Source organism: Acipenser ruthenus, chromosome 16 (genome assembly GCF_902713425.1).
Source record: "Acipenser ruthenus chromosome 16, fAciRut3.2 maternal haplotype, whole genome shotgun sequence".
NCBI classification, from domain to species: Eukaryota; Metazoa; Chordata; class Actinopteri; order Acipenseriformes; family Acipenseridae; genus Acipenser; species Acipenser ruthenus.
In genome coordinates this window covers 10,579,405-10,594,709 of record NC_081204.1, presented here as the reverse complement: position 1 = coordinate 10,594,709, position 15,305 = coordinate 10,579,405, and the positions used below count along the sequence as shown (strand labels likewise).

The window sequence follows — 15,305 nt, the reverse complement described above, 5'->3', positions numbered from 1 at the left end:
GGGGGGGTAATAAAAAAAAAAAAAAAAAACACATACTGAAAACTATTTTCTGGTCCTGGGGTTTTTTTTGTGTCTTTTACTTGTGTGCATACTAAATTTGTATATTAAAACTATCTAATTGATGAAACCGTAATGCACCAAATCTCAAATCCCCTTCTACCTGGAGAAAGTCTCTACCATTGCCTTTGTCTTTCCACAACCACTTTCATTTTAAATCAGGATTTCCAAAAACCCTTGTATGAATTCAGTGTGTTTAGAAATTCTTGTGAGCATTGTTTGCTTTAAGTATGGCTTCAGGGGCATGAATGTTGAACAGTAGTCTGCACGGTGAGTGTGTGTTCTGCTGAAGAAGTTGACACGTTGTAAAACACCAACACTAAACCTGTACCATATTTGTGGTTCAGTACAAGTTTAAGAGTGTTTGGAGACACAGTGGGAGTTCAAACAACACTGACCACTTAGCAAGCAGTGTACCTGCAATTTCATCCTGTTTGTTTGCAATACACAATCACAACTACCTTGTGAAAATCAATGAAACCGACACAAATGGTTTTAACTGTGTTGAGCCTCTCGGAAACCAGACTCTTGATTATGGAGACCTATTCACAGACCAGTCAAGGGACAATAACACACAGACACAATACAAACAGTGAGGGGATGAGTACTAATACTGAACCTATCTTGCATTCTCACAGACTTGTCAAGGTACAAGAACACACAATTGGAACAATCTAGAAGACATAGCGATGGGGATGAATGAGTATTAGTATTAACAAAGTGTTTCAGATTTTCACAGACCAGTGAGAACATAAACATTAGAAGTATTGGGGTCTGCAGTAACTAATATTACAACACAAGTCTCATGTAATTAACAGAAACAAACAAAAACACTATTGATAAAATGTTCGTCCTTAATTAGTTGGTAGAGCATTGGGCTCTGATTCACAGGGTAGACAGTTCAAGTCTGACATGAGGCACAAGTGTTAATCCCTAATTTTCAAAACTACCTATGAGGCTTGGCTTTGAATCCAGTTAAAGTCACACATGACACGAAGTTGATAATCAGTTTATCCCCAGGTCCACATCATAAAATGTAATAATATGTTTCATGCAGCAGCTAAGTCAGCTGGCTCGCTAGCTCTGTTGCTAGAGTTTGGCACCCTGATTCTTAGGTTAGTGAGTTCAAATCCCATGTTAGGGGCATGTGTTTTCATTTTCAGACTCCGTTTTACAAAATGGGATAAGGTGTCAGCGGTCTTAAGCATAAAAATAATATAGAGGTGTTGATCTTGTATCCATCTTTATATTGTTATTTTTATGCTTAAGACCTTACTGACACCTTGTCCCATTTAGTCTCACATGGGGCAAAGTGGTGCAGTGGGCTAATTCGCATGTCTGATATACTGTTTTCCTTGGAGGACTGGGTTCAAATCCAGGTGATTCCTTTATTTTCAAAGAACTGAATAATTTCCTGTATAGACAATGATAAAAGAGGGTTTACTAGGAAAGTATGATGGCACAGTGGACTAATTCACTAGCATGATGTATTGTTCTCATTGGAGGACTGGGTTCCAATCTAGATGTTTGTTCATTTCCAAAACATTGGTTAAGTGACCTTATAGTGAGTGTGAAACACAGCTTTCCTGTGGGAGCTGGTGGCGCAGTGGGTTAGTCCCACGGCTTTCACTCCCTGAAGACGGCGGTTCAAATCCTGCTGCCGGAGGTGAGTGCCTGAGGTAAGTAATAATGTTGGTTGTAAGTAATGATGTTGGTTGTGTTTCCACAGATGGAGGAGGTGAAGACCTATCCCTGGAGAGGAGGAGGAGGAGGAGGAGGAAGTAGGAGAGGATAGAAGGGGGGGGGAGTCTGGCCCCCCCCGGCTGGGAGGAGAGTGGAAGGTGGGTGTGTTGCACCCTGACGGAAGGTAACAAACTTTCTTTAAAAGTGTCTTTACTTAAAACATTCTCATAGAAGTAAATAACACAACACTTTTAAAGAAAGTTTGTTACCTTCCGTCAGGGTGCAACACACCCACCTTCCACTCTCCTCCCAGCCGGGGGGGGCCAGACTCCCCCCCCCTTCTATCCTCTCCTACTTCCTCCTCCTCCTCCTCCTCCTCTCCAGGGATAGGTCTTCACCTCCTCCATCTGTGGAAACACAACCAACATCATTACTTACAACCAACATTATTACTTACCTCAGGCACTCACCTCCGGCAGCAGGATTTGAACCGCCGTCTTCAGGGAGTGAAAGCCGTGGGACTAACCCACTGCGCCACCAGCTCCCACAGGAAAGCTGTGTTTCACACTCACTATAAGGTCACTTAACCAATGTTTTGGAAAAAAAAGGAATGAATCAACTGGATTCAAACCCAGTTATCCAAGGCAATCAGCACAACAAACTAATGAATTAGCTCACTGTGCCATCTCTCTCCCATGGAAGAGCTTACTTTTTCATTTACTATAAGGTAAATGAACTGTTTTTGAAAATAAAGGAACTCCTCTAGATTTGAACCCAGTCCTCCAATGAGAACAGTACATCATACTAGCAAATTAGCCACTATGATGCTGTGTGGTCCAGTGGTTAAAGAAAAGGGCTTGTAACCAGAAAGTCCATGGTTCAAATCCCACCTCAGCCACTGACTCATTGTGTGACCCTGAGCAAGTCACTTGTGCTCCGTCTTTCGGGTGAGACATAGTTGTAAGTGACTCTGCAACTAATGTACAGTTCACACACCCTAGTCTCTGTAAATTGCCTTGGATTAAGGCGTCTGCTAAATAAACAAATTGACTATAAAGTAAACAAACCGATTAAAGGAACTACTCTGGATCCAAACCCAGTCCCACAAGGAGACCAGCACAGCATGCTAGTAAATTAAAACCTACTGCTCCTCGTTACAATCTGGTAGTATTTTGTAAATGAGATTAACTTCCATTTTCAGAGATTGCACACGAGAATTGTGGATCGTATTGCAGTTGGGCTTGTGTATGTTTGTGTGCTGTATCTGTGTCTGTGTTGCAGTTGGGATTGTGTGTGTATGTTTGTGTGCTGTATCTGTGTCTGTGTTGCAGTTGGGATTGTGCGTGTGTGTCTGTAGTATAGTGGTTTATATTTTTGATGTCCTTGCTTGAATGTTGCTCTATCCTGAAAAACAAATGCATTAAAATAAAAAACTGATTTACTTAAGGAAAAAACTGATTGTGCAAAAGAGTGTGCCCCCTCCCCTCGCCACACTGCTACACCACCATTCAAGATAACAACTGAAAGAGCAACAGAAATTGTGCAAAGTGATGTCATAACTATCCAGTTATTCCTGATAATTATAACAATTACCATTGCACCCCAATAAAAAAATGGGTTTATGCAGAAACATGCCAATGCGATTCATCTGAAAGAAACCAGCCAGAGGTGTCTCAAACTATGTCTGAATGTATGGCAAACCTTACTTTCATTTGAAAAATAAAAAGTGGACAGTTGCCTTTTCATTCTCTATATAAATATCACTGAGGTTATATGCAAGTTATTTCCTGTAATCCAAAAAGTCTTTTTGTCTGATAAATTGTGTTTATCTTGGCTTCGTAAAAAAGTCATATTTCGTTTTAGCTGCAGATGATCCTGATCTCAACCCAAGGGTCTCAAGCCTGAGTGGGCCTGCATCTGTCTTCCTAGCTGTTATCCCTATCAGTGTGATTTAGGCCATTCACGGCCTTGCTACCTGTTCAAGGTTCCAATATCAAAAAGAAAAAAGACAGAGCTGCTCAAACATTTATCCCAAGCCAACGATCCCTATTTCAGAACACACAGTACAGTTTTTAATTGGACCATTCACTACTGGTGTGTAAAACAATTAAGAGTTAGATTGTGCAAAACAAAATGGACAACTTCATCATGAAAACTAAAGAACACTGAACTTTGACAAATAAGACGACAAATATTCCAATGTTAACAACAAGGAGCATTGTGTGCTGAAGGCTCAAAAACAAGAAAATAAGGCACTTCAAGTTAGACACAGCCTGCACTAAAACAATGGGAAGTAGCACCATAGTATTCCAATAGATTTAAGAAACTTGACTGCCAAAACTCCAAAATGCTTAAAATACAATCTCAAAGTCTCAAGGCATCATTAGTTGACATGTTTGTCTGGTTCATTAAGTTTCTCAAATAAATAAATAAATACGTCTTTGCCTAATTTGCAGGCTAAGCAAAATGGATTGCACTGCCTCTAAATTAAATTTTGAAGTACAAGACATCCCTGTTAGCACTGACATCCCAGCAAAGAAAAAAAGTGTCATTTTGTTCCAATACTTCTGTTATAATTAAATCGCTTTAGACAAGCATATATGTTTATTATAAAAAACACACACATACTGTAATGATTGATCACTTACCTATAGTCCAAATGTAGGTGCCTCTGTGGTTTATTGCTACATTGCCATGTCCAAAAGGATTCCAGTACCTGTTGCTGCTGAACCTTGTCAATGCCACAGCACCACCACCTGTTGTGCCCGGGTAAAAATTGCAGTTGCATTGTTCATTTGAAATGTGTTTTTATGCACTTCACAAGCAAATATCATTCCACATACTGTTATAATCTCTTCAGTACCATAAAATGTATACTCTTGATATGTGTCTCTTTGTGCATATGGCTACAAAATATATTAATACAAGTAAGGTCAACGTTTCGCATAATTTTGAACGGTTTCACTGAATGTGTATGCTGCAGATCTGAGTAAACCACCACATTTCCTTACTGTATTGTCCACTGCTTTGGTTGCCAAAATATATCTGTTTATAGTTAAGAAAAAGAGGGCACCACTCAAGATTAGGTAACTATTTGATGTCATTTAAATGGTGTTCTTGGTGTGCTGTGTAAATGGAACAGTGTGCCCCGGACTGGATGGTTTGGCAGTTCATTCCAGGGTCAGTCGGAAGTGGGCTATCCAGGAAGGGGGAGGAGCCACAGTACACCAAGTCATCGCCACACGGGAAGCAATATGGCAATCGCGGATTGGAGGAAAAGCGATTGCACTCCCTAACCAAGGGGCATGGCTGAAAGTACTAAAGGGGGCTGAGCAAACTGCTTCTGTGTTATGGTTATGAGAAAACCGTTGAAGGTCTGTGATATATCGTGTTTAGTTTTTGTCGTACTAATTGTAAACGTTTGTTCTTGTTAGACGGTTAACGTACCGGGGGCCAGCACCAACTTGGACAACACTGCACTACTGTTCACAAATAATTGTATTTCACCACTCGCACGTAAAAAGCACTCACTTTGGACCTGTGACCATGTTTGTGTTCTGTGTGCGTATTTACTGTGATTATTATTTCGGGATTATTATTTACAGTTGTCAAGTGACTTTGGATTATAAATAAACCATCATTGCACTGTGAACGTTGTTGTTTGTCATTACTTGAGCACCGCATCACCTCTACACCTGTGCACTGCAAACCACTTTGCCACACGTCCACAGTCTTTGCCAGATTTCTGGAACAGAAGAGACGTCCGAAGGTTGCGTCCGTCATATGCATCTCTCAGCTGCCGGCAATGCATCACTCACTGTTATCACGTTTCATTTTTTTTATAGCCCTCAATGAGCAAGCTAGACCTCGGACTGCTTTTCATTGTATAGTGATTTTCTGCAATCACATGTAGAAATGACAGTTTGACAGACAGATGCCTCTGTTCGGAAACTCTCAATAACCAACCAAATTTAAACCCAATTCAGTAAGTTCTTCACTTGATATATGTAAAATACAGACAAACAGATTTTGGTGCTCTTCATAAAATGTGCAAAAATGTTTTTTATTACAAGTTTCACCACAATAGCACAATGTATGCGACATGCAGACAGACACATACATCCTCGACATAGTGTGACATACAGACAGTAGGGCGGTCAGATAGAAAGCCTTGATTCTACCCCCGCATTTTGATACAATCAACAACCTGCGTGAATGTCCTCAAAGTCTGATCACATACCCTCAGACTCGATACGATTGTCCTACAGTAAATGTCATCCCATAAATAGATAAAACCCTTCTACTTTCTGCTGCTTCGAGGGATTATAAATGTAAATTGGCTGGAGGACAGGGAAGCAAAACAAAATCTCTATTTGCCTGCTGTTTTTCAAGGAAATAAACCTACCCAACAATTGGATACTTTGAACATGGATTCTTAAGGGTTTCACTTAGTAAAATATGTAAAAACTACTTGGGTTCCTCATTCAAAACCTTGACCAATCACACACTTCCTGCATACATTTTGGATTGCATTTGGCTAAAGTCCAATAACCTCTCGCTGTTATCCTTTTAAAGAGCTTGGAAGGAGGGATACCTCCAGTGCCTCCCATCTCTTATATATTGCTGCTATCTCTTGGTTCATATCCAAGTGGGGTTGATTGCCGGTCCCAATGAGCAGGCAATGTCCCTTCAACAAGCAGGTTTAAAGCAAAGTTTTCATGAAACAGGCATGAAAAATACATCATAATAATAATAATAATAACAGAATTCTAGTGGAAGATTCATATCATTTTGTTTATTTTAGTAATACTGAAGAATGAACCTGGTGGATTCCTTCACCAATGTTGTGTAGCCAGTTCAAATTAAAATACTTTTTTGTAAGAGAGAAAAAAAAAGTGTTCAAGGCATTTCTTATTTAATTGTTGTATTAAAGTGCAATTAAGCATTTTATTTGTGAGATTAAAGTGTTGTAATGTTTAGAAGAAAAAAACCCCACAAAAAACACAACAGATTACCCTGTTCTCTAATTTTTAACCTATATATATATATATATATATATATATATATATATATATATATATACACACACACACACACACATACACACACACACACCCCTGTGTATGGATATTTAATTATTAAAAAAAAAAAAAAAAAATCTGCAAATTTGAAAAAATCTAAAAGAAATAGCTTTTATATTGCACTTTGCTAAAAATGTTTATGCACTTACAAACTACAGGACATATATTGTGCACATACAGAATTAATAATGAAAACAAATGCTATCCATTAAGGAATATATTGAAAATGAACATAATACACAGCCTGTTCTGTATTTGTCTTTATTAATAAAAAAGAAAATAATCATTACAATCCCTTTTATTAAAGAATACATATTTACAAATGCATCTAACCGGACTAAAGTAGGTACTGAATCCATCCAACCTTTCAATATTGTGCTTGATACTTCGAGAAAAAATCTCATATAAAAATACTATACAGAGAATACATCTTTAATATTACACATTAATATTAATGCATACATAATATCTAGTTCAAAATGCATAGGGATGGATACAGAGGCAAATTTAAAGCCTTTAAAATGAAATAAAAACATACAGAAGCACATTTCAGGCTCCCATATAATTTTGCATATAAAACACTTAGCAATACCTTTTGGGTGTCAAATATGGCACATGTCTATACTTACATATAACAACTTAGGTATTGGCAATATTATTAAAAAAAAAAAAAAAATTAAAATACACTTCTTATCCAACCATCATGAAGCGACACAGAGCCTCACTTTCGCGAGCAGCAGTTTAGTTCATTTTTAAAAGAACACATTTCACAGCACTGTTTTGAAGCAAGTTATAAGAGAGCTTCCTTGGAAGGTTAATAAAGAAGTGTTATGGATGACTTGTCCTTCTTGGCAGGTTTGGTTTCTGCAAACAGAGATTCGAATTGTTCTTTTGAGAAGAATCAAAATCAAAGTTAACAATGGCAGCTTTCTACTCCTTTCCAAGAAAAGACGCAAACGAAATAAAATAATACTATTTAATCTACTCCTAAGATTCTGAAATCCAATGCCAATTTCTACAGAAATAAAAACGCAAGAATACAGGAACGGTTGAGGGCCTGGTACTAGATAAAAAGCTTTTTAAAAAATGTATTTAAAATATTAAAATTTATCTGGCTTTCCTCCCAGACAGGTAATGTAGTTGGTTACAGACCATTTGAAAACACCACATGGAATCTAAAAGCAGAAACCTGTTCTTAGTCAGCATGCTTTGCAAGAACGAATAGGTTTTCCCCAAAAGCTTGTTACAGTCACAATATTTGTAGAGGAAAACAAAAAACAAAGCTACCTGACTATAACCTATCGGGCCGTTGACAGTTTCTTTTAATGCTTTCTTGGCTTTACATAAATGGGAGTATCCATTTCCATGACAACACCAAATGAAATTTCCAGCCCATAAAAAAATCAGTTCCTAACCTGTCCACTCTCAAACTTTCCAAGACCAGGCAATTCAATATAGAACAAGTTAATGGATAATGCACTGCAGGGGTCCCAGTACTAGAGGACACACTCGTTCACAACAGAATACATTGCTAATAAAGTACCAGCCAACTTCATAACCCTGCCAACAAATGTGCCTGAAATAGTTGCAAGCAAATACAAGAGGGGGTTAGTAACATGCGTTTGCTTTCCCTTGTCTTGTTTGCACATCTCACACAGTCAGAGCTCACGCACATAACTAGTGACCTTTAGTCCATAAACAGCGTCAAAACAGAACAACACTTTATACAAACATTTAAAACACAAAAAAGTCCTTAGAATATATAAAAGGAATGGAAATATGTTTTTATATAAATATATAAGCCACACTTTCTAGTACCTTTTTTTAAATTTGGATTTGATAAAATACTTGCTTTGTTTCAGTGCTAATCCTGTTTAGCAAAGCTGCACACAGGCTGGGGATAAAGAGGTAAGAATAGAAAAAAAAATGTATATATCTCCTCAGTTTATAATTGTGCTTAATTAAGTGCTTTTAAAAATAAACAAGTGCTTTACAAAAAGGAAGTCAGAGAACACAAAGTGGAATGTGTATGGGAAACAGTGCCACCTACAGGTTAGGTTTAACAATTTCACCTTGGGGATACGTGTTTTAAATAATGAATGCAGATTAATGAAGTAACTTGGATGTACAACTTAAATGGGACAGGCTTTACTAGAATGTATTCAAGATATGTGTAAATTAAAATGTACATTTGTGATCCAACTGTGAATTAAGTTAAAAAAAAATAAAGGGTACTGAGTGTGTAGTAATATGAATTGTGAAAACTAAAATATGTGTGATGTACAGGAGCAGTGCAATTACAATAAACAAATACTTGAATATATAGCACCATGAGAACACAAAGATAGAGAATTGAACAGCATTAAGCAAGGGGTCGCCTCTATATTAAACAGTACATCAAACTTAAAAATGGATAATAACCAAACCTTAAAAAGAACTCCCCTCCTCACTAGCACAGTAACTTATTTTACTATAAAACATTTAAGTTGGCCATTTCATTTCATCTTCAGCAGGTAACGCACACCCTTGACTGAACGAGTGAGGCTCAGGTGGGGCATTTATACCCGTGACACATGAAGCGAATGTAGTTAGGTGTCAGGATAAACCGGCTTCATTGCAATCCAACGGAAAATAAGTCTCATAATAAATATGTCTTGTTTATCATCCTTTTAAAAAGGTCAACCTTGGCACAAAAGACAGTAAGAAGATATTTAATCGTTAGAGACAGTGAGAAAGTGCATTATAAAATAGAAGTGTTGGTAAATACCAATAATAAAATTAAAAATAATAAACTTGTGCCCATTATAGAAAAACAAAATCAAGTACAAACATGTTCTGTGACTAAATACAAAAATTATAATTTGTGCCACCAAAAAGAAAAAGCTTTAAACCAAATAATAACTAATACTACATTTGTTGTGAGATAAGGTGTTAAAATGAAAATTGGATTCAAGTGTAGTTTTGCACAGGGCCAGATGGGAAAGCTTCTATTAATTTCTGTCCTCTCTTTATTAAACATCTCCCCTGCCTCGGAGCTTTACGAATCCCAGGTGCCAAACAGTGAAAGGAAAAAGCAATCTGAACCCCTTATCAGTAGATAAATGCTGCCTGAAGCTGAAACTGAAATGATGAAATAGCTGTTAATACAGTAAGGACACCACAAATCAATAAAGAAATGCCCTGGGATCATCTCTTGTGATGGAAAACATTTCTGCAAGGTTTGGCACTTAATAATGATCAACTCTGTGTACATAAGGAAAATGGTTCCGATTCTGTTGAGAGGGCTTGTGTTGGGTGGCGGGCTGTACAACATTTTCATTATGAAGATGATACAACAGACATTTTGGATGAAGTTTCAGGTTTGCTGCACTCTTGGAGTACATCTTTCAGCTACTTAAAAATCAGCCAAAAATAAATATCCTTAAAAGACTCAGCCGGTCTTTATCCCAACAACTGCCTACAAAAGAGTTTTTGCTCTTCAAGTATTTCTCTCCGTGCGTATGTGCTTCTCATCAAGTAGTTAAATAAAATAAAATAAAAATAAATAAAAGAAAAAACAAAAGAAAATCATTTTGACAACTACATTTGAAATTTAACCTGTGAATTAAACAGGTTTGTGTCAGCAGTGGGACATGAAGTGCTGTCCTGAACCCTATTATAAATCCATTGTGGTCGTCGTGCTTTCCCTGGTCCCCGGAAGCTTGCCCTGCATTTCTTTGCAGTCCTCGGTCTGAGCACATGCAGACAGTGCCCTGGCCGGAAGCTTGCCCTGCAGTTCCTCGCGGTTGTTGTTCTGAGCGCGTGCAGACAGTGCCAGGGGGTTGCGGCTGATCACCAGCTCAAGCTTATCTCCAGCCTCTGTGATCAGGGGCACCGCCAAGCAGCAGTCAAAGTCTCTGGTGCGTACGTGATTCACCTGAAAAGCAGAACATGCCAATGTAAAGCTGGGCAAAGTTTTGGGGCATGAAACTGAATACACCTGCAAATATGATCATCTGATTGACGGGAAAATCTATGCAACTATCATCAAAAGTCAAGCAGTCATTGGGACTAAGGAGGTAACATTTATGTCAACCTTCAAATCAGTGTCAAACTGCCTCTCTGCCTATCTCAGCGCTGTCAGAGATGTCCATTCATTTTTGAGGCATTGCCCCAAAAGGGGAGGCTGTGAATGCTGCGATACATGTCAATCAGTTATCAATTTATTTTATTCTCCAACAAAAATTCTCAAAATCCTAAAGTTGCCCCATCTGAAACAATTATTTGAAAGTCTTGATGGACCCTGCAAAATGTCCTAAATTAAATTTAAAAAATAACTAAAAACCTGCTAATTTGTGGTGGGCTGGTTGTCGTCTATTTGCCACTTTCTTATTAAAATATCTTAAAATAAACTCTTCTACCAATGACAACTGTCTTGTACGCTAAATTATTATTATTTTTTTTCTTGCAAGAGAGGCTTGTGGTACAATGCCACCGTCTAGCGGGTATATGTGAAAGTGTAAAAATAGGGATTTGCTCAATGTGGTTTGAGCTTAATTGGTCTTTTTAGGTCAACTTGAATGAAGTCCTTAGTTCTGTATGAGGTTGAGTACAAGCTATTACAGCACTATCTGCGGATCATCCCCAGCTCCTTTGTACCAACCGCCACAAAAAAAATAAAAGGGGGAAACAAACTTGGAGACACCTAAACTACTTATTATCTTTGGTAATCTTTCAGTAAAATTACTTCAGAGTTAACATGTGATCAGGAATATATGGTTAGTCATTAAACTATAATTATAACTAAGCTACAATTATAAAGGTAAATGAGAGATAAGAGAACAATCCTTCCAGGTTTGGAAGTTGTCTGACCTCTACAGCATTTTAAAAAATGTTTACACTAGCAACTTGAGATGCTCTACTCAGAAAAGGCACCAAATAAATATTTTCCTGCCTTACAATTGGCACCAAGCACAAACATTATTGCTAACTTCGTTCTAACTGGTGCCTGGCAGTGTCTGCATTCCTCTACCAGAATTGTGTAATCAGGATTTTTTTAGGTCTGTTTTTTTCAGTCTATATACATAAAAAAAAACACACACAACACAGATTGCAACATTTCTTTTAAACCACATACAAGTTCAGAACATATCCAGATGCAATTCTTAAAATTACCCATATGAGGCACCTGTTATAGCTTGGACATGCATAACTAATTAGATTACAATACAAGAGACTTAAATGCCATTTGTGAAGAAGCTAGCAGTAATCACCAACATCTAGATTTTAACCAAATTACCATGGTGCCAGTCTCCTGATCCTATAACCCATGCCAGTGTCACACAGCCACCTCCACTTCCTGTTGACCACACTCTTTATTATGGTTGACAAAACAGTAACAGTAGGAAGAATCAGAATGTAAGCCCAGACCATGATTAGAGCACTGCAGTTGTGTTTGAGAACCACTGAACTAAGCTAGTGGGTTACCTGCAGGATCCTGTCGTAGGGTTTCAGACCCCCACGGTCGGCCGGCCCGTCTGGGCGGATCATGTTCACGTAAACCCCCTTCTCCAGAAACCCGTCCGAGACGCTGAAGCCAAAGTCATCGCTGTCGCTCTCCTTCACGACAGTGACCTGCAACAAAACAAGCATCTTTCAATTCATTTACAAATCATAAGAAAGTTAACAAAACGAGAGGAGGCCATTCGGCCCATCTTGCTCGTTTGGTGGTTAGTAGCTTATTGATCCCAGAATCTCATCAAGCAGCTTCTTGAAGGATCCCAGGGTGTCAGCTTCAACAACATTACTGGGGAGTTGGTTCCAGATTCCTACAATTCTCTGTGTAAAAAAAGTGCCTCCTATTTTCTGTTCTGAATGCCCCTTTATCTAATCTCCATTTGTGACCCCTGGTCCTTGTTTCTTTTTTCAGGTCGAAAAAGTCCCTTGGGTTGACAGTCAATACCTTTTAAAATTTGGAATGCTTGAAATCAGATCGCTGCAGAGTCTTCTTTGTTCAAGACTGAATAGATTTCAATTCTTTTAGCCTGTCTGCATACGACACGCCTTTTAAACCTGGAATAATTCTAGTCACTCTTCTTTGCACTCTTTCTAGAGCAGCAATATCAACACTTTTCACTAAGGACAAAGTTAATATTATTATTATTATTATTATTATTATTATTTTTTGTTTATTTAGCAGACGCCTTTCTCCAAGGCGACTTACAGAGACTAGGGTGTGTGAACTATGCATCAGCTGCAGAGTCACTTACAATTACGTCTCACCCAAAAGACATAGCACAAGAAGGTTAAGTGACTTGCTCAGGGTCACACAGTGAGTCAGTGGCTAAGGTGGGATTTGAACCAGGGACCTCCTGATTACAAGCCCTTTTCTTTAACCACTGGACCACACAGCCTCCTAATAGGTATAACTAATTGATTAAGGCAGGGGTTGAACTGCTTCAGTGTAATCACTAATAACTGGCTGAAACAAACACCTGAACAGGAAGTGACAATTGTGCTTACCCCATGTATTTCAAAATTCTTGGATCTCATTAGTGTGACAAAAGTGTGAGTCATTTGAGGGTCAGCCAGTTACACAAAACATATGCTACTGTACATATCATGAGTGTTTCTTTCTCGATAAGATACCATGTAATAATACAGCAGTCTCCGGCTAAGAGAACACCCCTCGGTAAGCAAGCTTAGTGTTCTTATAGTCAAAGTGTTCTCTAAGATGGAGTTAGCTACCAGACACAATATGAATCAATCAGTCAATACATTACATACATACATACATATTACTTGTCATGACTTGCCATGACGCAATCAGTGTCGCTCAAGACGCTCTCCCGATGACAAGTTGCTTTTTTTTGCAAAACAGTACTGTATCCATTGTGAACGAATCGCTATCGGAGCCAAGAAGGTGTTCTTTTAAAACGAAGTTCCCGTTCCTTTAGCTGGTGCATTTACAATGGGAAAAATACGTTTCACCACAAGGGTGTTCCCTTAGGCGAAGTGTTCTCTTAGGAGGTGTTCCTACAGGTAGAGACTACTGTACCACACAGCAGAACCCTGCAATTCTCTAACATCTAACAGATAGGTGACTAATTCCCCTTGGAAAAAAAGAAATAAAACATGCAAGTGAGTGAACAAGTGTGTGGTACAGAACTACTGAAGAGGCACATTCTCATCAACCGCTTTGCTTTTCATTGACTGTTATACCTTATGCAGTTCTAGTGGAGTTGGCGACATGATCTCCTGCATCTCGTCTTTGACCCTCCGTGTCTCCCAGCTCTTCTCGGCTCCGCTCCCTGAACTCCTGCTCTTCCTCTTTTCCTCATCGTGGAGAAGGATCGCTCCTTTCCTCCGAGGGCTTAAACCAGTTTGGCTGACAGAATCTATGTGCGACTTGTTCCCATCAATGCCCAAACTGAGTGTGCTTCCAGTCATTATCAGTGCCTGGCAAAGGCATAAAAATATAAGCTTTAATATTGCATCACTCCTCCAGGACCGTGCTGTTTTTAATTAACAGTTCTTGGAAAAAGATACAGATACACATTTTTTTAATATCATGTTTTAAGCAGTTTCCCTTACTGTAGTAGGCACATTAAAAGTCGTACTGCCATATGTGTCTATGTAGTATATATATTTGTACACAGTAAAACTAGTAAGGCCCCTAGTAAGGGCCCAACAATACGAGACCTTAATAAAAAAGTGGGGGCAAGCATATGCAGTTACATAGACTATACTGACAAATTGTTGATTTAAAAGGTGATTAAACCGCAAAACTGAAGATTAGTCATGTGTAAATACTTTTCATTATCACTTGTATACAGTCATCATTTACAGTCGGTTGTTCTGTACAGTGATCATCCATCACTGTAGCTTCTGAGGACTAGAGGTAGTCCAAATCTGTGGAGAACTGAATTCCTCAGAAATCGCAGAATTTGCAGACTCCCGTGGAATTCGCAGTCTTCCACAGATCTGCCATATTCTGCAGCTATACTGTCATCATCATTATCATAAAGTGGCCTGAAATATATAGCTTAGTTGTTTGGTTCTAGTTTTGTTAAATTAACAGATGTGTTGCCTCCTTTAAAAATTAGGAGTTCATTAAAGACTGGAGTTAAAGCTTTGAAAATGTGGGCCAATAAGACGTTTCATTGTGATGTGATGTTTTTGTTCGACAGTCTCTAAAGATTTCAGTGACAAAAATATATTAAATTGGAAGACCTTCGCCCATACATTGTTTCATATGATTATGTTTGCTTGATTTACATTTGTATAAGCCATTATTAATACAAATACTAAACACACAGGATGCTCCACAGAACACTCTGCAGATATCTACTTAATTTCCACAGATTTTTTTTTTAATACAGTTGGCGCCGCTTTATCAGGACGCCTTGGGAAAAAGAAAAAATATCCTGAAAAAGCAGCTGTCTCAATTAAATGAGAGGCATGAGACTACCTTAGTCACGCTTTTTTATTCTTAATGAAAAGACA

At 38.3% G+C, this 15,305-nt stretch overlaps 1 protein-coding gene across 3 annotated transcripts in view; it reads right to left on the bottom strand.

The window, feature by feature from the left end:
* Window positions 1-7,068: 7,068 nt before the first annotated feature.
* Window positions 7,069-15,305, bottom strand: part of LOC117413608 (glutamate receptor-interacting protein 2-like) — a 95,412-nt gene continuing 87,175 nt past the window's right edge. For all 3 annotated transcript variants that reach the window (XM_058988773.1, XM_058988774.1, XM_058988775.1), the window contains exons 22-24: window positions 14,022-14,258; window positions 12,288-12,434; window positions 7,069-10,737 (exon numbers count right to left, since the gene is read on the bottom strand). In XM_058988773.1, coding sequence (XP_058844756.1) covers window positions 10,477-10,737; window positions 12,288-12,434; window positions 14,022-14,258 — 645 coding nt within the window. In that variant the 3' untranslated portion in view covers window positions 7,069-10,476. The remainder of the gene's footprint in view (window positions 10,738-12,287; window positions 12,435-14,021; window positions 14,259-15,305) is intronic.